This window comes from Sus scrofa, chromosome 8 (assembly GCF_000003025.6).
Source record: "Sus scrofa isolate TJ Tabasco breed Duroc chromosome 8, Sscrofa11.1, whole genome shotgun sequence".
Lineage (NCBI taxonomy): Eukaryota > Metazoa > Chordata > Mammalia > Artiodactyla > Suidae > Sus > Sus scrofa.
The window spans coordinates 102744569-102771902 of record NC_010450.4 but is presented as its reverse complement, the minus strand read 5'-3'; the positions used below and the strand labels follow the sequence as shown (position 1 = coordinate 102771902).

At 37.8% G+C, this 27334-nt stretch overlaps 1 protein-coding gene across 1 annotated transcript in view; it reads right to left on the bottom strand.

The window, feature by feature from the left end:
• The window catches only part of QRFPR (pyroglutamylated RFamide peptide receptor), a 46366-nt gene extending 19464 nt beyond the window's left edge, over nucleotides 1-26902 (bottom strand). The window contains exon 1 of the mRNA XM_013998193.2: nucleotides 26103-26902. Within this exon, the coding sequence (XP_013853647.2) occupies nucleotides 26103-26442 (340 nt within the window). The 5' untranslated portion in view covers nucleotides 26443-26902. The remainder of the gene's footprint in view (nucleotides 1-26102) is intronic.

Genomic DNA, 27334 nt, shown 5'->3' with positions numbered 1-27334 from the left:
ACCCACAAGCAAGGCCAGGGACTGAACCTGCAACCTCATGGTTCCTAGTTGGATTCATTAACCACTGAGCCACGAAGGGAACTCCTGAATTTTTTCTTATAGCACTATCTCCTAGACACTCATCCAAGTTGTTGCAATTATCGATAGTTTCTTCCTTTGTATTGCTGACTAATATGCCGCAGTATGTACGTACCACAGTTTGTTTAATCATTTATCCATTGGAGACCATCTAGGCTATTCCAGTTTTTGACTATTACAAAAGAAGCAGTTATGAATATTCATGTACAAGTCTGGGGGTGAACACAACTTTTCATTTTTTGTTTCTGGGATAAATACCCAGCAATGGAATTTCCTGGTTGCATGGTAATTACGTTTTGTTTTTTTAAAAAATTGCCAAATTATTTTCCAGAGTGGCTGTTTCATTTTACATTCCTGCTGGCAAAGTAAAAGTGATCCCATTTCTCCACATCCTTATCAACATTTAATGTTGTCACTATTTTTCGTTTTAGCCGTTCTGATAGATGAGTAGTAATACCTCATTGTGGTTTCAATTTTAATTTCCCTGATTTCTAATAATGCTATAGATCTTTTCATGTATTCAACTGCCATCTGTATTTCATCTTTGATGAAATTTATCTTCATGTGTTTTGTCCATTTTCTAATTGGATTGTTTGTCTTTTCACTGCTGAGTTTTGAGAGTTCTTTATATATTCTAAATACTAGGGTTTTTTTTTTTGTCAGATATGTGCTTTAGAAATATTTTCTCCCTGTCTGTAGCTTGTCTTTTTATCTCTCCACATGGGCTTTCACAAAGCAAGCATTTAATTTCAATGAGGTCCAGTTTATCAATTTTTCCTTTTATGCATTGAACTTTTGGTGTTAGTGGTATTTGCAGATTTAAACTATTGTCTACAGAATGGATAAAAAAACAAGGTCCTAATTATATTTAATATCTTATAATAAACCATAATGAAAAGGAATATTAAAAGAATATATATAGGTATAACTGAATCACTTTGCTGTATATCAGAAACATTGTAAATCAACTATAATTCAATAAAAATAAATTAAAAAAGAATTCTATATATTCTGTGCTCAGCCCTGATAATTTTCCCATTCTAAGTAGTGTGGCATTTTTCATTTCAATTTATGCATGTTACTTGTTAATATAGAAATGAGTGAGTTTTGTTTGTTGACCTTGTTGAATTCATTTATTCTTGATTTTGTAGATTCCTTGGGATTTTCCATGCAGAAAATAGTGTCATCTGCAAATAGAGATCATTTTATTTTTCCTTTTCAAACTGCATGTATTTTATTTCTTTGCTCCCTTGCAGTGACTTGAACTTCAAGTACTATGTTACATGAGAATGGTTAAGAGCCAACATCTTTGTTCTGTTCCCAATCCTAGAAAAAAAAGCACTTAGTCTTTCCCCATTAAGTATGATATTAGCTATAGGCTTTTGTACACGTTATTTACCAGGTTGAGAAGTATTTCTTTATGACTAACTTGCTAAGAATTTTCATCATAAATGAGCATTGGATTTTGTGTGTCAATTGCTATGATCATATTAATTTTATTCTTTAGCTTGTAGATATGGGGATTACACTGATTTTTTAATGTTAAGCCAGCCTTACTTATCTGGGATAAATCCTTCTTGACCATGTACATAATCCTTTTTAATACACTGTTGGGTTCTGTCTGCTAATATATTGAGAATTTTTATGTCTAACTTCATGAGAGACATTGGCCTGCAGTTTTCTTTTTACTATACTGTCCTTGTCTGGTTTATTTATCAGAGTAATAAAGGCCTTGTAAAGTGGCTTAAGAAATGTTCCCTCCTCTTCTGTTTTCTGGAATACTTTGTATAAAAGTAGTTTTAATTCTTTTTTAAATGTCTTAGGAGAATTCTCCAGTGAAACTATCTGGGCTGAGAGATTTCTTTTTTGGAAACTTTTCAGTTACAAATCAAATTTGTCTCTTCCTTTTAAAAATATCTTTTAAATCAAAGAATTATGAACAAATGGTCCAAAATAATAAGGGCTACAATGGAAAGAATGGGTCTCTACCCACCCTTGGTCATCTCCTATTCTACTGCCCAACACCTATTATTTTGTTTATTAAAATATAGTTGAGGAGTTCCCGTCGTGGCGTGGTGGTTAATGAATCCGACTAGGAACCATGAGGTTTCGGGTTCAATCCCTCGCCTTGCTCAGTGGGTTAAGGATCCAGCGTTGCCGTGAGCTGTACTGTGGGTCACAGAGGCAGCTCAGATCCCGCGTTGCTGTGGCTCTGGTGTAGGTCGGCGGCCACAGCGCCGATTCGACCCCTAGCCTGGGAACCTCCATATGCCACGGGAGCGGCCCAAGGCAAAAAGAAAATAAATAAATAAATAAATAAAATAAAATATAGTTGATTTACAATGTTTCTTCAATTTCTGTTGTACAACAAAGTGACCCAATCACACACAGTTCTCTGTGCTGTTACAGTAGGCCCCATAGTCCATCCTTCCAGATATAACAGTGTGCATCCAAAAACACCTATTTGTTTTTAATTCTTCTGCCAGGTACCTTCACATCTCTAAACAAATTGCTTTAGGTTCTTGATTTACTGATTTTAGGTTGTTTGTATCGATTTTCTTCCAGGATAGAAGGGCCTTTAGTTCACTTTTGTCACTCCTACTTCTGCTTCTCCCCACCGCTTTTTATTTTCTTATAGTTATAAAATTTTCTTGAATAATAACTTTGAAAAGGTTTGGGGAGATGTGTTTCCTAAATTCTTGCATGTGTTTTCCTGTACCTTTGACTCCTAAAGTAATATTCTTAACCCCCTATTCACTGGTCTATAAGTTTCCAACAGTTTATCTTGACCCTTATTTTGCAAGATGGTGATACCTTACCTGCTCACCTCACCTCCTTCCTTTTTTTTCCTTCTTCTTTTCTTCCTTCTAGTTTCTACCAGGTGTACCTTTATATTTACTTTATCAAGACTGATAAGTTTTCATTACATTTTCATTATAAAAGATTAAGACTACAAACAGCATTTTCATTACTATGACTATTAAACATTATAACTATAAAGGTAATCAATATATATGTTCTAAGTACATTTCTCGTTCTTTGATTTTGTAGTCATGATCCCCAGGCTAGGGGTCAAATCGGAGCTGCAGTTGCCGGCCTATGCCACAGCCAGAGCAATGCCAGATCCACTGAGTGAGGCCAGGGATTGAACCTGCAACCTCATTGTTCCTAGTCCGATTCGTTTCCACTATGCCATGCAGGACGCCTGAGCCATGACTTTTTTGTAGAGTATTTTCATTTATTTAACTTTGCCTGGAGTTTTAGGTTGAATCTCTTTTTTTCTAGTTTAAAGAAGAAACATATACTTTCTTTAATATAGTATAGCAGTTTATAATATGAGCTCTGGAATTAGACCACCTGGGTTTGGATCTTGGGTTAATCACTAGTTCACCATGTGACTAAAAATCACCTTACTTCACTGTGTCTTGAGTTTTCTTAATATGTAGATAATGAAACATTACTAGTCTCAAAGTACTCTTAGATGATTAAATGAAATAATACAGACTGTGGTTAGGACAGGGCCTAACACTATGTGAAAATGCATTCATGAGTATTGGCTACATTTACTACTGCCACCATAATTATCATCAACACCATCATTTTTACTATTACGTATCAATACTTGTAGTCAATTCTAGTATTTGTCTTTTAAGACCATCTTCTAGAAGACTACTGATTTACAATTTTGATGACATCTATTTATTTATTTATTTTTATTTATTTAAGATTGCTCTATAGCCATCATCTTGAAATTTACTTGGAATAGATTCCTTCTCCTCTGTTCCTTTTATTCATGGCTTCTTGTTCCTTGCATTCTACCCTAGTTTTCCATCAATCTTTTTCAAGGAAATTCTTCAAAATAATGAGTTTAAAGCAAGATAAGTTCTTGTTTATCTGAAAGTGGCTATAATTTGACTTTAAATTCAGTATCATCTTCCTTTAGAATCTTGAAGACCTTGCTTTATTGACCTCTAGCATCCACTTTCTGTGCTAATGTGCCCATATTTTTAGACTGATTTTTGCTCCTTTATGAGTATCTTGGTTTACAATTTGGAAGCTTTTATTGATCTCTTTGGAATTCTGAAATATTTGGGGGATATAAGTTGAAGCATGCATCATTTTTTACTCTTTCATCCTGTGTGTCTGTTTTAACTCAATGAATTTTATTTTATTTATAGTTGTACAATAATTATCACAACCCAGTTTTATAGCATTTCCATCCCAAACCCCCAGCCCATCCCTCCCCCTCAACCTATCTCCTTTGGTAATCATATGTTTTTCAAAGTCTGCAAAGAAGATGATTGTATCCTTTTTTTTTTTTTTTTTTTTTTAGATTCCACACATAAGTGATAGCATATGAAGTTTGTGTCTCACTGTCTGACTAACTTTACTTGGCATGATGATTTCTAGGTCAATCCATATTGCTGCAAATGCCATTATTTCATTCCTTTGTGTGTAAGTACCACATCTTCTTTATCCATTCCTCTGTTGATGGACATTTAGGTTGCTTCCATGTCTTGGCTATTGTATATAGTGCTGCAATGAATACTGGAGTACCTGTATCTTTCAAATCATGATTTTCTCTGGATAGATATCTGGGAGTGGGATTGCTGGACCAAATGGTAATTCTATTTTAGTTTTTTGAGTAATCTCCATATTGTTTTCCACAGTGGTTGCACAAATGTACATTCCCACCAACAGTGTAAGGGGATTCCTTTTCTCCACAACCTCTCCAGCATTTATTGTTTGTAGACTTTTTGATGATGGCCATTCTGGTTGGTGTAAGATGGTACCTCATAGTAGTTTTGATTTGAATTTCTCCAATAATTAGTAATGTTGAACATCTTTTTGTGTGCTTTTTGGCCATCTATATGTCTTCTTTGGAGAACTGTCTGTTTAGATCTTCTGACCATTTTTTTGATGGGGTTGTTTGTTTTTTTGGTATTGAGCTGCAGGAGACATATATTTTGGAGATTAATATGTATTTTGGAGATTAATCCTTTGTCAGTTGCTTCATTTGCAAATATTTTCTCCCATTCTGTTGGCACATCTCTGTACCTCTTATGAACACATCTCTTCCATTGTTTGCGCTTGCATGTTTGGCATCCCTTATGATTCATCCAAAAGCATGCATTCCTCGGCCAATCTCCTGGTGCCAATTACTAATACACTGATGTGGTATATATACACAATGGAATACTACTCAGCCATAAAAAGAATAAAATAATGCCATTTTCAGCAACATGGATGGAACTAGAGACTCTCATACTAAGTGAAGTAAGTCAGAATGAGAAAGAAAAATACCGTATGATATCACTTATAGTTGGAATCTAATATATGGCACAAATGAACCTTTTCACAGAAAAGAAGCTCATGGAGTTGGAAAATAGACTTGTAGTTATCAAGGGGGAGGGGGAGGGAGTAGGACGGACTGGAAGCTTGGGTTTAATAGATGCAAACTATTGCATTTGGAGTGGATAAGCAATGAGATCTTATAGCACAGGGAACTATATCTAGTCACTGGTGATGGAATATGATGGAGGATAATGTGAGAAGAAGAATGTATATATATGTGTGTGTGTGTGTAAGTGATTGGGTCACTTTGCTGTACAATAGAAATTGACAGAACACTGTACACCAACTGTAATGGAAAGAATAAAAAATCATTAAAAAAAAGAATGGGGCCACATGAAATACTTCTGGCTTCTCTGTGTGCATGGGCTGGAGTTGTCTTCAGAAAGCCTTTGATTTAGGATGAATGAGCCTCCACTAAGGGCCTTACAAATTGTAAAACCCTGAGGTTTTTCCTTGTGGGAACAAGCTGATACTAATTCTGTAGTTCTACTCAGAGTGCTTCCTTCAATTACTTTATAAGAAGACACTTCTGGGTGTATATTTATGCCAGAAAACAAGTTCACCAAAGTGAAATTGTGTCTCTTCTGATATTTTTCTTATTTTCATTATTCTAATAGCTACAAATAGTATTTTAGAAAAGTAACCAAATTGACTTTTTACTTTCCACTAATGGCTATAATTAGACTTTCAATAATAGAATAAAATAAACCCAAGTTAAACATTGGGGTAATAAAGCAGAAAGCAGTAACAATGTGGTTTCATTACGCTAAAAATGTTAAAATAATTCACCGTCAAATAGTAAAAAAGGGATTTTTTTTCTTTTTTCTTTGTATACAGGGAAAGAAATGGAAAAGGTTAGATTAAGCGTTAGAAGAAAATTCTGGACTGTGAAGGTTATCAGGCAACAACATTGCTTACAAACGTAAGGGGTTGAGGAAGGTTTGGGAAGATATTTCAGTCTATCACACCGATTTTTCATTCCATATTATATCTTATCATTCATTCATGCATTTGTGCATTCATGCATGGGTCATGGGTCATATACTACTGAAGGCTTTTTGAATATAGACTAAGACAAAACATAAAGACTCCCAGCTATTCTTCATGACAGGCAAGACATTAGGCATTAAACAATTTCTGACAAATAAACATAATTACAAAGATGTAATCCAAGAAATTCTGTTTGAATACAGACAGTTAAAGGTTAAAAAACAAAGGTAAATGCTGGATTAAATGTGATCAAGAAAAAGACATGCATATACATGCATGAACGTAATGGTGGTGAGTAAAACCTAGAAGGTTGCCTACTGCTTATCACCTACATTACAAAGAATACAAGCAGTGATGTGCTGGTAAATGTTAACAACCAGCTCTCCAGGTTAAAAAGAAAAAAAAGAAAGGCTTCTGACTTGTTAATTTTCCTAGAGTAAATACTCTCCCCATGGCTAATCCCAAACTACCAACATGATATTCAATGAGTATGGAGCTGGGAATAGATGGATACAGTTGGTTCTCATGAGCTGGTACCAAATAACCCTAGCACACTATTGGATATCTAATTATGTTCAAAGAAATGGTAACTAAAAAGAAATGCCAATTGATACAGGCTTTATAGTTTCTTTTTATTTCTGTTTTCTTCTTCTCTGTTTTTTCTCTCTGTGTAAATGAATCATTATTCCTGAACAGACTAATTTTAAAAGGAACCTTGTGTGTTTTATAGATGACTTTGTGTGATAGTTACTTTTATGTGTCAAACTGAGTGGACCATGGGGTGCACAGGTGTCTGGTTAAATATTTATGGGTGTGTGTATGTGTGAGGCTGTTTCCAGAGGAGATCAGTATTTGAATTGCTGAACTGAGTAAAGCAGATGGTCCTTCCCAGTGTGTGCATGTGTGTTGGGGTGGCATCACCTAATCTGTTGAGAGCCTGAATAGAACAAAAAGGTGGAGGAAGGTTGAATTTGCTCTCTGCCTGACTGAGCTGAGAAATCAAGGTTTTCCTTCCTTTAAGATCCCTGGTTCTCAGGCCTTCAGACCCAGACTGGTATCTACAAGACTGGCTCTCTGGCTCTCAGGCCGTTGAACTCCTGCTTTCCTGGGTCTCCAGCTTGCAGACAACAGATTGTAGGACTTCTCAGCTTCCATAATTGTGTGAGCCAATTCCTCATGATAAATCATACACACAGGTTCTGTTTTTTGGGAGACCCCTGATCAATACGGTTATCTTTCACCTCTTTGTAGCAATGGACCATGACCATGGCACTTGTGAGTTCTGATGGATTTAATCTGCTTATGGTAAACTGTACTTGCTCTAACTCAACTCCCTTTATAGTACTGGTTTTGACCACAACCCATAATAGGAAATACCTTTACATTATACACACACATAATTTAAGTTCCCCCCTGTATCTTAAGTTTGGCTCTCATTGACTTCTATAGTGCTGCAACATCACAAAAGTCTATCTCTGCTCTCCCCTGCTCTCCACTTTTGTCCTTGTTTATGCTTTATTCCTGCTAGAAGTGTCCTTGGTCCTGTTTTAGCCACAATGATGATGTTCAAAGTTTCACTGAAAAGGATGCATGCACCTGTATGTTCATTGCAGCACTATTCACAATAGCCAAGACATGGAAACAACCTAAATGCCCATTGACAGATGAAGGGATTAAGAAGATGTGGTATATGTACACAATGGAATACTAGTCAGCCATAAAAAGAATAGAATAATGCCATTTGCAGCAACATGGATGGAACTAGAGACTCTAATACTAAGTGAAGTAAGTCAGAATGAGAAAAACAAATACCATATGATATCACTTCTATCTAGAATCTAATGTAAGGGACAAATGAAACTTTTCACAGAAAAGAAATTCATGGACTTGGAGAATAGACTTGTGGTTGCCAAGGGGCAGTGGGAAGAAGTGGAAATCTGGGATAAATAGATTCAAACTATTGCATTTGGAGTGGATAAGCAATGAAGATCCTGTAGCACAGGGAACTATATCCAGTCACTTATGATGTAACATGATGGAGGATAATGTGAGAAAAAGATGTACATCATTTTGCTGTACAGTAGAAATTGATAGAATACTGTAAATCAACTACAATGGAAAAAATAAAAAATCATAAAATTTTAGAGAAGACTATCTTCCACTACAGTAACATTTTTAACATTTACCATATTCTAGGTACTATCCTAATAAGCAGTAACTACATAAACTCATAATTTTTCATAGCAGCAAGACCATAAAGTATGTATTGTTAGGACTTCCATCTGTAAAAAGAAATGAAAAATAAAGCAATTTGCCCAAGGTTGTTCCTAAATCCCATAAGCAATGGAGCACACAGTATGGCTCCAGAGTCTATACTCTCAGCCACTATGAAAAATGACCCCCAAACCACAGGTGTTCCATAACTAGTGCGGAGAACACGCCTTACAAAAGAAATAGGTATTTAGGGTATGCAATGGTTTGGAAACATCAATCCTTTTTTAAAAAAATTATTCTACTAACTTGCTAAATTAGTACAACCATCCTCTACCTGTCCACATATTTAAACTTGGAAGACAGCTTGTTATCGCTGTTTTCCTTCTTTTCTACATCTCATCTCTGTGTCTTTCACATTTTCCTGCTTAGTCCCAACTCCATTTTTCTAAAGGCCATTTTTCAAATCTTGCTGGTATTTTTCTAAAATCCTATTTATTTGAGTAGGGGGGCTTCTATGCTACAATTTAGTAATCTCTTCACTTAACACAGTCCAAAAATTAAAATATATTTTCTGGAAAGAGTGTACCATATTTTTTTTTTTCAGAAACAACTCTGATTTTACTGTAGCAATAAAAACAGGCAGGTGGTTCTAGGCAAAAAAATAAATAAATAAAAGAAAACCATATGTAAGTTAGCCATTCTTCCACTCAGCTACCACTTACATATTTTGGCATAATCTCATCTAAACAATTGGCCTTTCTCACAGTTTCAGTCACACCCACACATCCTAAGATGGATAAAAACTTACTGCTTCTTAAAAAAACTAACCACAGGTAAATCAATCTTTCAATTATTTGTGGCTTAGAAATTGCATCATCAATTCCTTCAGTTTAATAACCCAGGTCTGAAAGTTGGTTGAAACAAACGATTGCGATTTTGTAGCAATGGACCATGACCATGGCACTTGTGAGTTCTGATGGATTTAATCTGCTTATGGTAAACTGTACTTGCTCTAACTTGACTCCCTTTATAGTAGTGGTTTTGACCACAACCCATAATAGGAAATACCTGTACACTATACAAACACATAATTTAAAAATATGTTTTACTGTATGTGTATACACACAACTATAAGTTTTACTCTATAAATGCTCTTTGAAATTCCCTAAATTCTCTATTCTAATATATTTTTAAAATTTGTTAATCCTGACTCATCAAATTACTTATGACCCATTAATAGGTTACAATTTCTAGTTTGAAATTTGCAGCCTCAGAACAGTGATCCCTCTGCTTCAGAATAAAGTTCAAAGTCCTTAACATAGCACTGGAAGCTTCTTCACAGTTTCTTTCCCTTTTCTCTCCAGCTTCATCTCTTACCACTTCCCCTTTGAATGCTAAACTCCAGGCATACAAAACTACTCACATTTTCCAGGAAACCTGCTGTCTTTCTTCAAGATCTATACACTGTGTACTGTTCACTCCTGTATCTTAAGTTTGGCATAGTGACTAGCATGCACTAGGCATTCAATAAAAATTAATTGAATGAGAAAATGAATGAAAAAATTGTTATCCTAGTCTATTCAAAGAATAGACTTTGATAATAATATCCCATAGATTTCATTCTAAAAAATTCAGGCATAGGCTAAAGAAAGAAGAAAAGCACCAAATAACCTAGAGATTTATTTACATAATGATTTTTATTTTTTTCCACTATAGCTGTTTTACAGTGTTCTGTCAATTTTCTACTGTACAGCATGGTGACCCAGTTACACATACATGTATACATTCCTTTTTCTCACCTTATCATGCTCCATTGTAAGTGACCTGACATAGTTTCCAGTGTTACACAGCAGGATCTCATTGCTAACTTAGAGATTTATTAAGGAAAATTGTAATTTCTGAAAACCAGAGTAAACAATTTCATAAAAGTTATTTACTTTGAGGAAATTTTCACCTATTTAATTTGGTACAGCTGGATTTGGGTCATCGACAATCAGGCAGACAAGTGAAGTTAATTGTGCATTAAATTTCATGCCCTTTTTGATGTGTGAAATGATGACTTGGAAAAATAAGCTCTAGTGGAGTAAGTCCTGGTTACTGTAATCACTGTCTCTGTAGTATAACAGATAATAAAAGAGAAATATTTGGTCTGCCTATTTGCTAAGGAAAAATGCTCAGTGGTGGCTAATTTCCACTGGTCAAAATAATCTATCCTCAAAGTGCACACTGCAATGGTGCATTAGAGACCAATGGATCTCTATCTTGTGAATTTGGACTATGTGAGGAATTTTGTTAAAATGCAGATTTTGATTCAGTAGGTATGGAATGGGACTGAGATTGCATCTCTAACAAGGTTCCAGGTGATGCTGCTAGTCCATGGCCCAGACACTAAGTAGCAAGAAAAGTACACACAATATTGAAGACTTTCTATTTTGCTCCTAGTAAGCATTATTTCCTGACTCATATATTGTTGTTACCAAGCTAACTAGGCCACAAGTGGGTCCTGTGACCACTGGACCTAATGACTTGTTATTGCTGGAGGAACTATTTTAGCAAATCAGCAGCCTCTCCTTTCACAGTGAGCTCCTTTCCCCCTTTCAAATGAAAAGGAACCAGTCCTGTTCATCCCAGGATAAGATATCTTATAGTTCCTAATGAAGCAGCTAATTTTTATTTATCTATTTACATCAGGAACGCCAGTTGCCTTCACTACTCTATATTGCCACTCTCTAGAACTGAAATGTGATTAAAACACGTGTAAAAGCCATTCAGAACCCAAAGAGGTCTGTATATCATTTTGGTTCATATTCCTCTTACTTAATAATTTTTTTTATGTTATATTTCCTTCTGGTTTTAATGGAAGATAATCAAATCCCATTCTTATATAGTCAGCTTCCCATCTGTCAGTAATACCTATAAGTCAAGAGTTTCTGATAATAATAGAAAAAGTGGGAGTTTTCCAGTTCTCTCACTTTAAAAAAAAAACATTTTTTTTTTTGCTATATACCTTTTTCCAGGAAAAGAAAAAAAGGAGGACACATGTATAGAATTGCTTTAACTAAAAGATAGTCTTTCTCTGGTGTATTTACTATGACAAAGACCGTTTAAAATGAAGTCTGTCAAGGAAAAAAGGAAAATCCAATGTAGATAACTAACCAAAGTTCATACTTATCTGACATAAAATTCCAATCAGAGTTACTGAAATAACTTTGCAAATTATCACAGATAACAGTTCTTCCCTAAACTTGAGAGCTCCACAGATAAATTTAACAGAAACAAATTAGCTAATTAACCTCTCTGGATTCCACACAAGCCTAGAGTATTTTGAAGTCTTCATGAATTTCCCAAAGAAGCCCAAATTATATTCTACTTCATATGCCAACCCTGCTACCCTAAGACCCTGCCCTTTTTTTCCAAGTCTGTTAAAGGAGAGGCCCTATGTGGGTCACATGACCCCACTTCTTCCCCCGTAGCCCTTTGCTGACTAGACCATATTGGGCCCAAGGTCCAAGCCAGTCAGATTCCTCCTTTTCGGACTGAGACCTAGGAAACAGAATTAGGATACAGTAGTGAGATGAAACCAGAGGATATATAGAAAAGATATGGGCAAGAATGGGGGCCACAAGAGTTATGACAAAAGAGAAAACCTAAAGACAAGCAAATATAACAGGATAAGATTCATTAATGTATGAGTTTTCCTAGCTTTTTTTCTCCTCCACCTTTCGTTCCTTAATTAAGGGAAATGTTTGCCGGTTCTTTCCCTCTAGGGGACATTTTATTAACCATATTGTGAGGAATAAGTGGGGGTAGATATCAAGATGGGATATTTGCATGAATAAGACATTTAAGGAGAGAGAGAGGAAAGGGGAGAAGGAAAGGGAGAGAAGGAAAGAGGAAGAGACAGAATAGAGAAAAAGAACAAGAATAGGGGGATTAGTGAAGAAGCAAAAAAGACAGCAAGAAAGTCCACATGATAACTGAAGCATATGTTCATAATCAAGGGAGGTTCTTTTGGGGAGTGTGGCACAAAGGAGTTGAGGGATCTAGAAGTCCTGCATTACAAGAGAGGGCATGAGTCAGTGGGAGTGCTTTGTATTAATACCAGCATATCAACATTTTGTCTACAGTCCAGGGAATCCTGAAAAGGTACATGAAGCTTGCTAGGAAAGAAGAATTTTGTGGGATGTTACTAAGTGTAATAGAATAGATTTGAATGTAATGGAAGAAAGGGATTTTGAGAAACAATCTTGTGAGAAGTGTGTTGAAACTTTTTAAAATTTCTTTGAGACATATAAGTAAAAATTAAAATTATTTCACTTTTGTGTTAGCCACTGGATTAATTTGTCTGAATTTGACCCTGGATCTAGCCTGGGTCACCTGGAACGCTAGGATTTATTCAGGCTACCAAGCGTAAAGCAGAAGGCAGAAGATATAAGAGAGCTTAAAGACGGAATAAACTGAAAGATTAAACATTTTGGGAGTAAAAAGTGATCAGACTAAAACAGCAGGCCTTTCTGCTGCTGGAGAAAAGCAGGGTCATATTCATGGCCGAACCCTTGAGATTCATGAATTTTTCACACTGAGCTCCACGCAGCTGCTGTTTTGGGTCCCACTTCAGTTTCCATGAGACCCACCTGTCACTGTCCTTAAATTAAAACGAGAAGTCTTTTTTCTTTGTTGCTACAAAATAACCTTGCCAAAACTCGTTACTTAAATTGAATCTTTGTTCTTTGCAACCAAAAAAACAAAAACAAAAATATATACAAAAGACAAATGCAGTTTCATTCTTCTGCTCATCACAAAAATAAATTCAACTGATTCCTCAAAAGCCTCAAACACCTGTATAATGACAGATGATAATCTGAGAATGACAGATGATAATCATTAATTCACTCAAAAAATATTCGTTAAGAACCTCCTGTGTGCTATTGAGAATTTTCTATTGCTGAGAAACAAACTAGGAGCTAGATAATCAAGAGAGATTAATTATTTGGCCTTATGGAGCTTACATTCTAGTGAAGGACACCAAACATAGATTAATAAATTGTCTTAAAAGTGATGTAAAATTTAGCTGTTATTTCCTAATCACCAAAAATCTACTTTGAATAATGTGTTGGCTGAATTTACCAGCTGTTTTAGCATCTTTCAAACACAGTGTGAAGATCTACATTTTAAATTTAATGATTTTTCTTATAACGTAAAATTTTAACAGGATCTACATCTTACCCAGAGTGTTATTTCATTAATCCTCACTTACTTTGCTTTATGAACTAGATCAGTGTTAATTTCTAAGCTTCCATCACTCTGCTCTCAAAAAAAAGTAAAACTATTCTATTAAAATTACCACTATTTCTTCCTCAGAGGCAATCCCTGTTTGGATTAGCTTTATATTGATATTTAGACCAGAATTTGATCCAATAAAATTTCTTCTCATAAAAATAAATCCTTCATTGTTTGTGGATATTGCAGTAAAGGAAAAATTTTAGAAAAGTCAAGCATGTTGTTTCATCTGTAGCATAGCCTGACAGTTACTTCTATACCTGAGTCATTATGGATTCTGTGACTATATGTGCGTATTAGGGGTCCAAGCGTTGGTGGACTGGTGGGCAGAGCTACTGAAAGTCAATTTGCAGGAGTCTCTTTTCATGAAGCTTTCCACAGAAAAGATCATAGCAAATTTATCATTTCAGAAATTTGTTCTTTGGGTCCCAAACCAGTATTTGAAGTCTAGGGATCAAACTGTGTAGGCAAACACTGTACACAAATGGGGCAGAAGTAGGTGATGAAGCATAATGTATTACAGAAAGAGAAACTGTCTCTTTCCAGTGTAGCCACTGTGCTAAAACCCCAATGCTGAAGCAGATGCCTTCAAATCCTGGCACCATCAATTCCTTTTAATATGAGTTTGGGCAATTTACTTAATATGATAGATGACAGATTGATTTTTTTAAAGCTATAGATTTCTCCTATTACTGTCTGCAATTCCATGCCCCCAGTCTTCGCAATGTGACTGTGTCACTTCTCTCATCAAGTGGAAGAATCTATATTTCCTCATTCTTTGAATGTGGGCCGGTGATGTGACTTGCTTTATCACAGAAATGACATTTGTGCAATTTCCAATCCTGGGTCTTGAGGGGTTTTGAAGCTTCTGCTCTCATTCTTTTGGAATGCGGTGCCTCCACATAAGGAACTCTGGACTATCCTGTTGAATAAGGAAACCACGTGGGACACAGATGACCTGTCCCTGCTGATGTATCTAAAACAATGAACCTTCATCAGGCCACCAGAGGGATGTAGTCTCATGAGTGACTTCAGGTGAGACAAGCAAAAAACTGCCCAGTTGAGTCAAGCCAAAGTTGCTGACGCCCTGAATCAGGAGCAAATAATATAGTGATTTCTTAATTCACCAGTTTTGAGTAATCTGTTAGGCATAATGGAGAACTGATACATCAGTATCATCCCTTTGCACCCCCACTGTCTCCTCTGGAAAATGGGGTAATAATATACTTGTCACAAAGAAAGCTCTATATTGATATTCACTTCAATAGTATTATTCCCATTTCTCTACAGATCTAAGTGCTACTCTAGCACACAGAATTGCCCATAACCTAGCAAATCTCTGCCAGCAGTATGGGAAGGTCAAAGGTCAGCACTCATGAAACTGATGTCATTGCTTCATAGTGACCATGACTCTGGCAGTCAAATTAAGGTGCCCTGATGCGCCTTTTCACACCATGTGCTACAGCATGGGTGTCCACAAGGTAACTGTCAGCATAGATTCATAGTCAGGGAAATTCAGTTGGGGAGGGATGGGGAGAGTGGTACAAAGGAGTTGGGGAACCTTGAGTCCCATATTACAAGAGCAAAAAATGAGTCAGTGGGATAACTTTGTACTGATGCTGGTACAGCAACACTGTGCCTACAGTTGAGAGAGATACACAAGCCTTGCAAGGAATTACAAAATCTGTATCCACCACAACACATTTTTTATCACTTAATTCTCCTCTAGGAATGTATTATTGCTTTGAAATAAAAGAAATCAAGCACTCTTTTTTATTTTCTGAATACAAATGATTAGTTTTTAAATTTTTTATAGTTTGCATAGGTAAGTGAGTATTTCATGGTAATTATTCAAGATTTTAGTAACAAAAATAAGCTATCCATGGACATGATTATTTGTAGTTGTTTTGTATAAATGCATATCATATGCATTTGAGATATCACTAACATTGTACTTACAATATTTTTAAACTCTGTCTTCCTTATTGGCTATAAATCTATTCTATACACAAATACACCTAACATTTAAAAAAAATGTGTCGAGGTAACTTTGCTTTATATCATTATGTGTACGACATTATATTTTGACTTTATACACTACAGCATGCTCATCACCCAAAGCTTAATTTCTACCCATCACCACACAGTGGACCCTCTTTACCCATTTCATCCTCCCCCTTTCCCTTTGGTAACCAATACTCTGTCTTCTGTATCTACATGTTTGTTTCATTTGATATGATGTGTTCATTTAAATATAATAATTTGCAGTTGTGAATAGCAATCTGCTTTCTTTCACTGGATACCCATTAAGAGCCAGGTCCTTTACACAGGGAGTCATTCATTGTCACAGCAACCCTGTAAGGTAGGCATAGGTTTTCCCAAACTTACAGATGAGGAAACTAAAGCAAGGGGAAATTAAATACTTGTCCTGATATGAAACACTGTGTTTGCTAACTATAATATCTGCAGATATCTCAATTTCATAAGGGAAAGGTGTTTTTTTGTAAATAATATTAATGCTTCTTCATACATGTATTGAAAGGGGATTTCAAATTTTATAGGTGAAAATATATAATTACTAGCTGATTCATACTGAAATCCAGTGAATAATCATAAGAACTGGATATACATTAATATTTTTGTTCAAATACAACATGATGTAAAATTTGCATCTTTGTTGTAGTTTCTGGGGCTGCACTGACAATTGGGGGGCAGCATCATCCATTATTAACTTCTTTGGTCTGGTAATAGGGACAGATAGAATGCAAGAAAATGTAACATAGGCTGGTTAATACAAGAAATGATAAATAGCGGAACAGAATTAGAACCAAGACTGTGTGACTCTAAAGTAGATGCTCGTTTTTACCTCACCAAAGTATCTCTTCTATTTCTTCCAGAATATGAGAATGCGTTACCTTTTTAGGAGCATTCTATTAGTCCCTGCAATCTTTCTGGTATGAAAGGTAATGCATTTCTCAGAAACCCAGCCACAGGAAGAATAGATTTAGTTTTGCATACAGAGATAAAACCAGTAAACACTAACTTGAGTACTTCAGGATCAATCATTAGAAATACTTAGTTTTGAGACAGGAAAGGAAACAAGAAGTTCAGCTTGTGCTGAATCCTTTTCAGATACACAGACTGCCTGGATGAAGTTCCCAGACCCCATTCATTGGCCTTTTAATAATTCCTCACCTGAAGGAGAAGGCATTTCTCCAGCACTAGGGGAAAGCTGCTACATGGAAGTTGGTCTCTCAAGGGGCATGTAAGTGTGATGGGAGCAGGAGAGGGAGAGGCCAACACCCATCCCAGACCGGGAGAGATAAACAGAAGAGGCTATTCAAAAGTCTGGTTGAGCTTGGTCTTGAAAAACCTAGTCCAGAGCTTATGCCTGTGGGAGGACATCCAAGAAGTCAAATCCAGGGGCATATTTTGGGGAACTTACAGTTTCTATTACTTGGACTTAGTCCATTAGATATATGTAGGTGAATCTATTAAGCATGTTTATCTGCCTTGCATGCCTTCCTTCAGGAGAACATCCTGTCAAGAATCAAATATTCCCAAGCAGCATGGTGGTGGCTAAAAGGGCCATAACTACTCCTTTTGCAGCTGTTACACTGGCTTGTCTCCATTCAAAAATTCTGTCTGTAAGGAGACAATGAACAGACACAAAGAGTGAACCGGATCAACATGGTGTAAGCTCCCTGTGTCTCCAGCCCCACAAGAAGACACCAAACCTGAAGGGCCAGGTGACCAATGGCATGGGCAGTGGGTGCTCTGAAGAGGAGGAGCACCCTACTCCCCCTTAGAGTGTGGCCAAACAATTTTACAGAAATAGGCAAAAGCCTATAGCTGGACCTTTAATGGGAATATGGTGGGAAGTCCTGTGTTACACTGAAACAGTTTCAGTTGATGGATGGATGTCAGTCCATCAGTCTCCCATGAGACAGGGAAAGAAATTACTTCATGGGGCTACTCACCAGGTTTTCTCCCCCTCTTCCAGGAGGTTTCATCAGGCATTCTGCAAAAACTCAGGTCATATGACCTGTGTCTTTGTCTCTGTGTCCCATGTGACGACATGCAAGGTTGCCAGGTGCCATGGTGGTGCTGTCCTTGCGTCTCCCCGTAGTGATTCTACTTGACTAAGTCATTCAAATGAGGGTGACTCTAGCCCACTGTCCCCCTACTTCTCCACCGGTATGGGTATAGGACTGTTACCTGAGCAGAGGATTTCATGGCTTGGGCTATGATGATCAGTTTCATGAGTAAGAGGACAGTGTCAAGCTGTCTTGAATTCTCCAGAGTACTTTGCAAGTAACAGGAAGGATCCTCTCTCACCTCTCTCACTTCATGACATAGGGAAGATTTTTTTTTTTCAACTTTGGGGGGAACATTTTTATTGTGGTAAAATATATGTAACATAAAGTTTGCAAGTTAAACCATTTTAAGTATAGCATCCAGTGGCATTAAATACTTCACAAAATTGTGTAACCATCACTACTATTTCCAAAATATTTTCATCACCCCAAACAGAAACTTGTACCTATTAAGCAATAACTCCTTATATCCCTTTCCCTTCAGCCCCTAGTAATGTCTAATCTACTTTCCATCTCTATGAATCTGCCTATCCTAGATAGGTGAATATAAATGGAATCATAAAGTTTATCTTTTTGTGCCCTGCTTATTTCACTATATATATATATATATATATATATGTATATAATTGTTTATCCATTCATCTATGGATCGATGCTTGAGGTGAGGGAAGGAGATTTTAAAAGAAATGTTAAGCTTATAACTCCAAGGACCATCTTTCATATTCCTGACAAAAGACAGCCCACAAATGAAACCACAATATAAAAAGAAGTGAAGATGGGCACAGAGGGAGAATGGCAAAGCCCTGGAGCCATTGTTGGAGGGCCTAGATCCAGCTATGCCTGAAGCAAGTCCTAATCATGGAGCTTTTCAGTTCCATGAGTCAGACTATTCCTCAGTTTTCTTAAAGTTAGACCCCTTTGCTTGCAAACAGGAATCGTAATAACCTAACTACCGGTGAAAGAACATGCTGAGATCTGTTCCAGAAGAGCAAATTAAAAGAAGAATCTTTTTATTCTCCTACGTGCACAATGGAATTTTTCAAACTTTCTCTCTGTTAAATATTTTCCTGGCCTTATTTTAACTGTACAATGGTGTTGTCCTAAGTAAAGAGAATCTTTTATATAAATCACATGCTGTTACTGCCAAACACCACCTCCCAAGAAAATCTAGTGATTTTCTTAACCCCTGGCATCTTTTTTCTCAAAGTGTGTACATAATTGATTCTAGAAAGATTACCCAGAGGCTGGCCCCATACATTTTTTTTTTTTAATTTTACCACCAAACTGATGTTGCCATTGGGCCTCCCTTTGATTTTATTTCCTTTTTTTTTATACTTTAATGAAACTATTCTTCTTTAATAGCTTTCATCATTCCTGTTAAAAGATTTTTTAAAGCCCCATAATACCATTGATTTCACATTAATTTTACCATAATTAAGTTTCCCCTGGGACTCTGAGGTTTCTAAAAATGTTACAGAAAAGGGAAAATTATTATAACAAGTGCAAGTGATGTTTACTAACCACTAATCAAATAATAAAATTGACCTAAAGAAGTTCCAGTCTAATCCCTCTGCTCTGAACTGACGCAAAGAATTAGGATCTTTTCACCAAATAAAGTGTCAGAAACTTCTTTTAATAACCCATTTCACAATTTTTCAGCTCAAAATCTCTAAAAACTCACCTAAATTTGTCATGCTGTGCATGGAGAGCACTCTTTCTTTCCCTCTCTTACTCTCTCCAGTCCTTCCTATCAGTAAAATTTCTTTTTCAAATTAAATCTTATGCAAAACCCTACCAGTTAAAAAGCGAGAAGGGAATTGTTCTCATGAACAGCTTTGGAGCTTTGCCTCATCAGTCACATGTCCTCACCCACCCACACCAGCTACTATGGCTCAGGGTAAAACAGACTGAAAACCTTGTTGTGGAGGGTGCTAATACAGAATCAGAATTCTGTTCTCCAGATGAGAGAATAATTCTTCTAATCATTCTTTTTATACCTTAGATCCCCAATTTTTCATTTTTGACTTCTTTTCAAATCCGTCTTGAAAGACTCCGAAAAGGTTAAGGGCTTTGGTAAAGATGTAATTGGCTGCATACAATGAAAGAATTGCCTCAGAGTTCTATGTTGGACTTCATTTTATGCAATCTACTTCTGCATTTTGCAAGCATTCTGACTCCAATTGCTATTAAAAATATCATAGCTATATTACACTGGTACATGTGACAGGCACTATGGTATTTAAGCAATTTACACACATTATCTCTTTTAACCTTCATAATAACCCAAGCCTTGGTGCTGTCAGCATTTACACTACATCGATGGTTCTCAATCTTGGTTACAAATTGTAATCTTTTCCATTAGGAAATTAAAAAAAAATCTGATCCCAGGCATCACATTCAGGCCAATTAAATCAGAATCTCTAGGGCTAGGAGCCAGGCATCATTTTCAAAACTCCTCAGGTGATTCTGAGTTTTGCCAAGATTAAGAACCAGTGCTCTAAGAGGAATTCTCATATCAGCTGATGAGAAAATTAATTTTTACATCTTATTACCCAAGCTAGTATTCGTTAAATGTATATGTGGGTATGCACGTCTCCCACTGACATTGCTACTACTTAGTGTGTTTTTAGAACTCATTTTTGGGGAGAGCTTTTACTCAATTTGCCAGCCACCATTAGAAAATTCTTTTCACTGCCCACAGCAGGGCTGCAGAGAAAGCCACAGAGCTCTGTGTATACCTGGGGAGACGATGCTTTCCCCTGGCTCTGAGTATACCCACGGTAGGGTGAAAGTGGGCACCAAGACCTGCAGGCTTCTAGCAAAGCCATTACTCTACCCCTTCTCCAAACATGCCCCATCCTACCTCATTAATGCTGAGAGCCATAACGGAGGCTGGAATTAGAATTAATTTTCCACCCCTTCAGGGAGATTTTCAGAATTAATCCCCCTTTGCCTCAAATTCATATTTATCTCAGTCACTGTTTTCTTAGACTATTCCTTGCCCCTGTTCCCAATTCAAGTTCATCCTAATCTGACTCAACCTCCCCACCTGCCAACTGTTTCACTGTGCTTTTTCCACTGTGCACTCTGGAACCCTAGCATCGACAAAATCCTCTGCATTTCCCACATTTTTCTTTGAATGTTTCCTTCTCTTTCTTGCTCTAACTGAAACATGGTTATTCCACAAGGACACAGCTTTCTTAACTCCTCTTAACTCCTACAATATTGTAGTATGCAGAGAAGATACCTAGGAAATGCTGAATACAAGAATGAATATAGTGTTACTAATAAAAGTTTTGGCCCTGGGCAGAGGGACAAAATAGGGAGAGAGAATGTTGGAGGCTGATATGGTATCCATGTATAAATGCCTAGTCTTTAGATCAGGTGAGAGATTATGGTTTAAGATAAATGATAAGATGTTTATTTCAGGATTGTCAACAAAGAAATGAGAGTCGTGGCTATAGCCTCAATGCAGAAATGAATGACAAGAGAAAAGAGACTGTATATATAGGCTTCAATGGACACATACGCAAAAAATAAGGGTAAGTGAGAACTATTAAAAGGCAGAGCATGAAGAAAGAGACAGAAACATAAGGAAAACAAAGAAAGAAGGAAAAGAGAAGTTTATGGAAAACTAGAGAAGAGAGCAAAGTGTTCTGGAGAATTACTCGGAAGCAAAATCTATTACACCGAATTTAGCTGGAAAAAAATAGAACATGTTCACTCAGTGAATGTGGTGGAACATGTAGATATTGTAAAGACAAAAATAAAAGGAGGAGGAAGAAAGAGACAAAATGAAGAACAGGCTACAGATAAGGATAGATAAATTCTATGGCCCCAGGATAACAATGGCCAAGTTCACTGCCGAAGTCTGACCAAATAGATCATAGAGCAGCGCAGAGAAAGAATTTCCAAAGTCTGACTCTTAATTGCTATGGCAACATAACCCCATCCTCATATTAGTGATAAAAGTCATAAGCAAAAGCTATTTTTATTCTTGAAGGAAGGTAAGCTCCACTCATGCTAGTTCCATGTTGGAAGAAGTTCTGTGGGTTAGTGTGGGAATGAGCCAACTGGTAATTCAAAGACAGTTGACATTAGGATGGTAATATAATATGAAGGCATGATGTATATTATATATAAAGGGATTGTGCTGGGCAACGCTTAGATGCTGAGGATCGGTTGTATATCCTTCTGACTTGAGCATAATTCATGTAAATAAGTGTTCATGAATACATTTTGTCTCACCTACATCCATTTTTTTTTTTTAATTTTTAAAATTTGCTTTCTGGAGCCGTACCCAAGGCATATGGCAGTTCCCAGGCTAGGGGGTGAATTGGCGCCACAGCCACAGCAAAGTCAGATCCAAGCCATGTCTGTGACTTACACCACAGTTCATGGCAGTGCCGGATCACTAACCCACTGAGCGAGGCCAGGGATCAAACCCACATCCTCACAGATACTAGTCAGATTTGTTTCTGCTGAGCCATGATAGGAACTCCCTAACCTGCATTCATGGTGCCATCACTGTACAAAAGGAAACTCAGTATCTTTGCTCAGTGATGCTCTGGGTTTTTTTTTTAAAGGCCTAATTTGTACCCAATTTCCATGGTACAAATATTCCTGCCATTACTGATTTCAAGCCAGGAGCATGATGTCCGTCAACAGAAAGCTGGGTAGAGATGTACTCGATGGGCTCTCTAAGTGAGCACACCTGCTCTAAAGAATCAGATGTAACTAGTCTGGACTGGGGCTGGCATAGCTCATTTTAAAAAGCTCTTCAGGAGATTCTCTCTGCATCCAGGTTTGAGAAACATTACCTAAAAGTGGTGCCTCTCAAACTTTCATGTGTATAAGAATCACTTGTGGGAGTTCCCGTCGTGGCGCAGTGGTTAACGAATCCGACTAGGAACCATGAGGTTGCGGGTTCGGTCCCTGCCCTTGCTCAGTGGGTTAACGATCGGGCATTGCCGTCAGCTGTGGTGTAGGTTGCAGACGCGGCTGGGATCCAGCGTTGCTGTGGCTCTGGCGTAGGCTGGCGGCTACAGCTCCGATTCGACCCCTAGCCTGGGAACCTCCATATGCTGCGGGAGCAGCCCAAAGAAATAGCAAAAAGCCAAAAAGCCAAAAAAAAAAAAAAAAAAAAAAAAGAATCACTTGTGGATCTCATCAAAATGTAGGCTCTGACTCAGCAGGTACTGATAGATCCTAGTAAGGGAGATGAGTGGATTAAAAAAAGAAAAACAAAGTCATTCCCAGCCCAACCATGGTCAGAAACGTCTGAGTGACTTTGTAGAGAAATCACAAACTGGAGGTCCATAGTGTGTGGCCAAACCCACAGAGAGGTTTTCTTTCAGTCAAGTGCATTTGATTGTATTTTTTTCTTTTTCTGCTGCACCCTGGGCCAGGGATTGAATCCAAGCTGCAGCTGCAATTTACACGACAAACTTTGGCAACTCCAGATCCTTAACCTTCTGCACCATGTGGAAACTCCAACTGCATTTTATTTTTAAAATGCGAATTAAATGCCAAAATCATAAAAACCTATATTCCAAGCTTCTCTGAAATGCCTTCCCACAAAGTATTCTTGGACTACATCATTTTCTTTGTTTACTCCACACTTTGGGGTAACCCCCATTCCTAGAACACACTCCAACCTCCTTCCTCTGCTGGAAACAGTCTGAATTATCCTTCAAGACCCCTGCTTTGAGGAAGCCTTCCTGACTTTTCCATGCTCCAGGCAGAGTGAATCCTCTCCTACCAAATCCTATTTTTGTTCAATGTGGGTTATTTCCTATTCTCTGAGCCCCACAAAACCACATATGGGCTTTATTCATTTTTGTATTCCCAAGGTAGAATACTTTGTCTTTATTGGAGATTCTCAATTGCTTCATGAAATAATAAATTGTGAACTGATTTTCAATTCTTATATTACATTCTCTTGAACTCTCTTTTGCCAATTCATCAAGGGAGTTTTGCAATTACTACTCTTTCCTATAAAGTACAAGTTAATTCTCTTTGTACCACTATCTCTAGCAGCCCTGTAAGCTCTCCCATCTCCCCTCAACTTTAATTTTGGTGTTTCTTTCTCAATTTATAAGAATACTTATTCTATAAATCTGGCCTGCGATGAATGCAGGCCATCTCCAATTAAACATTCCTTAATGGAATTAATACCTTACATTTTCATGGAATGATTAATTTTTTTCAAAGCACTTTTACTAATACACTTTATCCTCACACTAATCCTGATATATATATATACATACATATAACATATCACCCTTTTTCAGCATGTAGAAGTTAACATAAAATGTCCACCATGAACTAGGAAAATAGAAAGTTCAAGAAAAACCTTTTCAGTGTTTGTGTAAGTCCTCAGGAGGGAAGGTCTACCCTAGGCATCAATCTCCAGTGATAAGGGCTAAAGATCTGCCTTATTCCACTTCCAAATTTCTAGAATCCTTAACATTTAATTGAAAAACTGAAGTCCAGACATGTTGAATTAGCCTGTATTAATGCCAAAGTAGTAATCCAGGTTTTTTGATTCCCAGTATAAGAACCCACTTTGCTTAATTATGTTCATTTTTACAAACAGCACTATAATCATCCAGCAATACAAACATGCTTCATAAATCTGTCTTCACAAACACCTAGAAATGAAAACTCCTTTGCCTTTTTTTCAAAAAAACAAGTTTATGTGGTGATCAAAAGTTTTTCCATTAATTCTGTGGATTCAGTTGCACTGGGCAACTTTTAAATGCCCAAGGGTAATGATTTCATCAGAGTGCATAAAAAAGTCAATAATCCCAAGTTATCACAGCATTCTAAATCAACTATACTTCAATAAAACTTTAAAAAATGGAAAAAAAAGGTTTATGAGCCTTAAAGTCAATAATCCATAAGTCAGTTTACAACTTTCTGCATTATGTGTCACTTCCAAGCCAATGCTATGTATACTAATATTTAGTGCATTTGGGGAAATATTTAGATGAGATGGGAATCAAAAATTTTAGCATGGTGATCTACTAACAATAAACCCAGTGTATATTAATGAAAAAAAGCAATACCAGGCACTTAAATTGAAAATCTCACAACGATAATGGTAGAATGAGAGAAAAGTTTGCCATGAGAATAAAGGGAATTAGCCAAGGGGTGGAGACAGCAGGGCTTGAAGGCAAAATGATTCATTTCTCACATTCTCTCTATATTTCTAACCACTTTCTAAGAATTTTATGGTCACAAGAATACACCCACCCATGAAAAGGCAGGTACAACCAATGCTTCCTCCCCAAGGTACTCTATAAGCACTGGTGAGAGTAAAACCCACTACTACTTATGAATTACATATACACTCTCTAGTTATATCTCTTTGGACAGACTGGATCATTTGGGGAAATGCAGTGCACACACTGCTCCCAACCATGGCTCCTAATGTTTCTCTGCCATTTCTGCTCCCCATCTAAGAAAGGAGAAGTTGATCTCTCCTCCTTTATCAGTCAGAAGGACATGTGTTTTCTGTGTTCCTTCTCTTTGAGTGACTCTGTAAGTGCATTTTTAAAAAAGGACTCAATTTTTTTTCCTACAAATGTATTATACTTGTTTTAAAATTTTAAGTCCATATATACTTGGACTAAAAACACCTGTCTGGACGCTAACTATGGAGTGAGCTGGAGGTTGGAGGAATGACGGGTTGTTGAGGCTTTATTATTTGTAATATTTTATCTTTTATTTAGAAAAATAGGAGGAAATCCTAGTAATTATGGAACAGGATGCTGAAATAACTGGAGAGCAGTGGTGCGACTTCCCTCCCCACTGCCCTGAGCCTCTCCTAAGCGTTTCTCTAACTTGAGTCTCTAAGCGACAAGGAGAAAATCGCTGAAAAGGAATCAAAAGCAGAAAAACAAAACAAAACAAAACAAAACTTATCTCCAAGTGAGCAGTGAGCACAGGTAAGGAAGTTAAGAAAGAACACTGGATTCATTTGGTAGAGTGAAAACTATTAAGAAGGTCCGAAGAGTAGAGTGTGTGTTGAGGGAGCAGGGATAAAAGGCTGGGAATTAGGGAAGAAACAGGGCGCAAACTCACCCCCCAACCAGTTGTCTGAGATGTTCTGGAGCATAGTCACCGGGATGCAGAAGAAGGTGATGAGCAGATCGCTGACTGCCAAGGAACAGATGAAGATGTTGGTGACGGTGCGCATGGCTTTGCTGCGGATCACCACATAGACCACCAGTGCATTGCCAAAGAGTGCCAGGACAAAGATGAGCACGCCGGTGAGCACAAAGGCCAGCTTAGCGTTCCTGGGAAGCTCTGGGATGTAGACCAGCGGCCGCAGTCCATACAACGCGATGAACTGCTCCCGCGTCAGGTTGTGGTCTCGAAGCAGCTTGGAGAACTGCTCCGGGGTGATGTTGAGCGACTGCATGCCGCGCGCGCTCTGAGCGCCATCCACCGCGCGGGATGCGGACACCCGCGCCGCCCGGCGCTGGCTGCTGGAGGACCCGCCTAGGGGCTGCCTCCTCACCCTGAAGGCCAGGACAGCCTCTGCTCCGGACTTGGGCGCGCGAGAGGGCTCCCGCCAGCACCTCTGGAGGTTGAGGAGAAGGAAAGCAGTGCAGGGCTCTAACCCAAAATCAAGAGGCGGGAAGCCAAACGTGGGAGACTCGTTGACCCAAAATGTTCACGGTTCAAAATTCTTTTCCTCTGCGTTGTGGCCGTCGGGAATGCCAGAGCGACAGTCCCCGCGCCTCTAGCACCCCGCCCTCTCGCTGCCCAGCCTTCTGGCCAAGCGGTGAAGACAGCGTGCCCGCTCCAGGAGCGACAGAGGCTGGAGCAGGGCAGTGAGCCACTCACTCCTGGCTTCTGTGGCACGAACCCCGCCTCCTTAGCCTTTGGGCGAGGGAAACTCCTCCCAAGCTTTCCATTTTCTGTAGCTCAGCCCCTTTCTCGTGCCCCAACTCACGCTTCTGTGTAAAACGGAGTATTGGGGATTTCCACAGTCTCAGGATTTCTCCTCTTGGGAAGTAACGTGGGCCACAACTAGTCAGGGCAAAATGAGTTTCATTTAAAATTATTTTTCTGTATTAAAAAAAATTACAGCACACAGGAAATTATACAGATAGTACAGGGTGGTTCTGTGTTTCTCCAGCTGATTACATCTTACTTAACTATGAGGCAGTGCAAAACCAGAAATTTAATATTGGTGCAATGTGTATGTGTAGGTCTGTGTCATTTTATACCAAGTGTATATTCATGTAACCATAATAAAGATAGAAAACTCTTCTATCACCACAAAGATATCCTTCTAGCTACTCTAC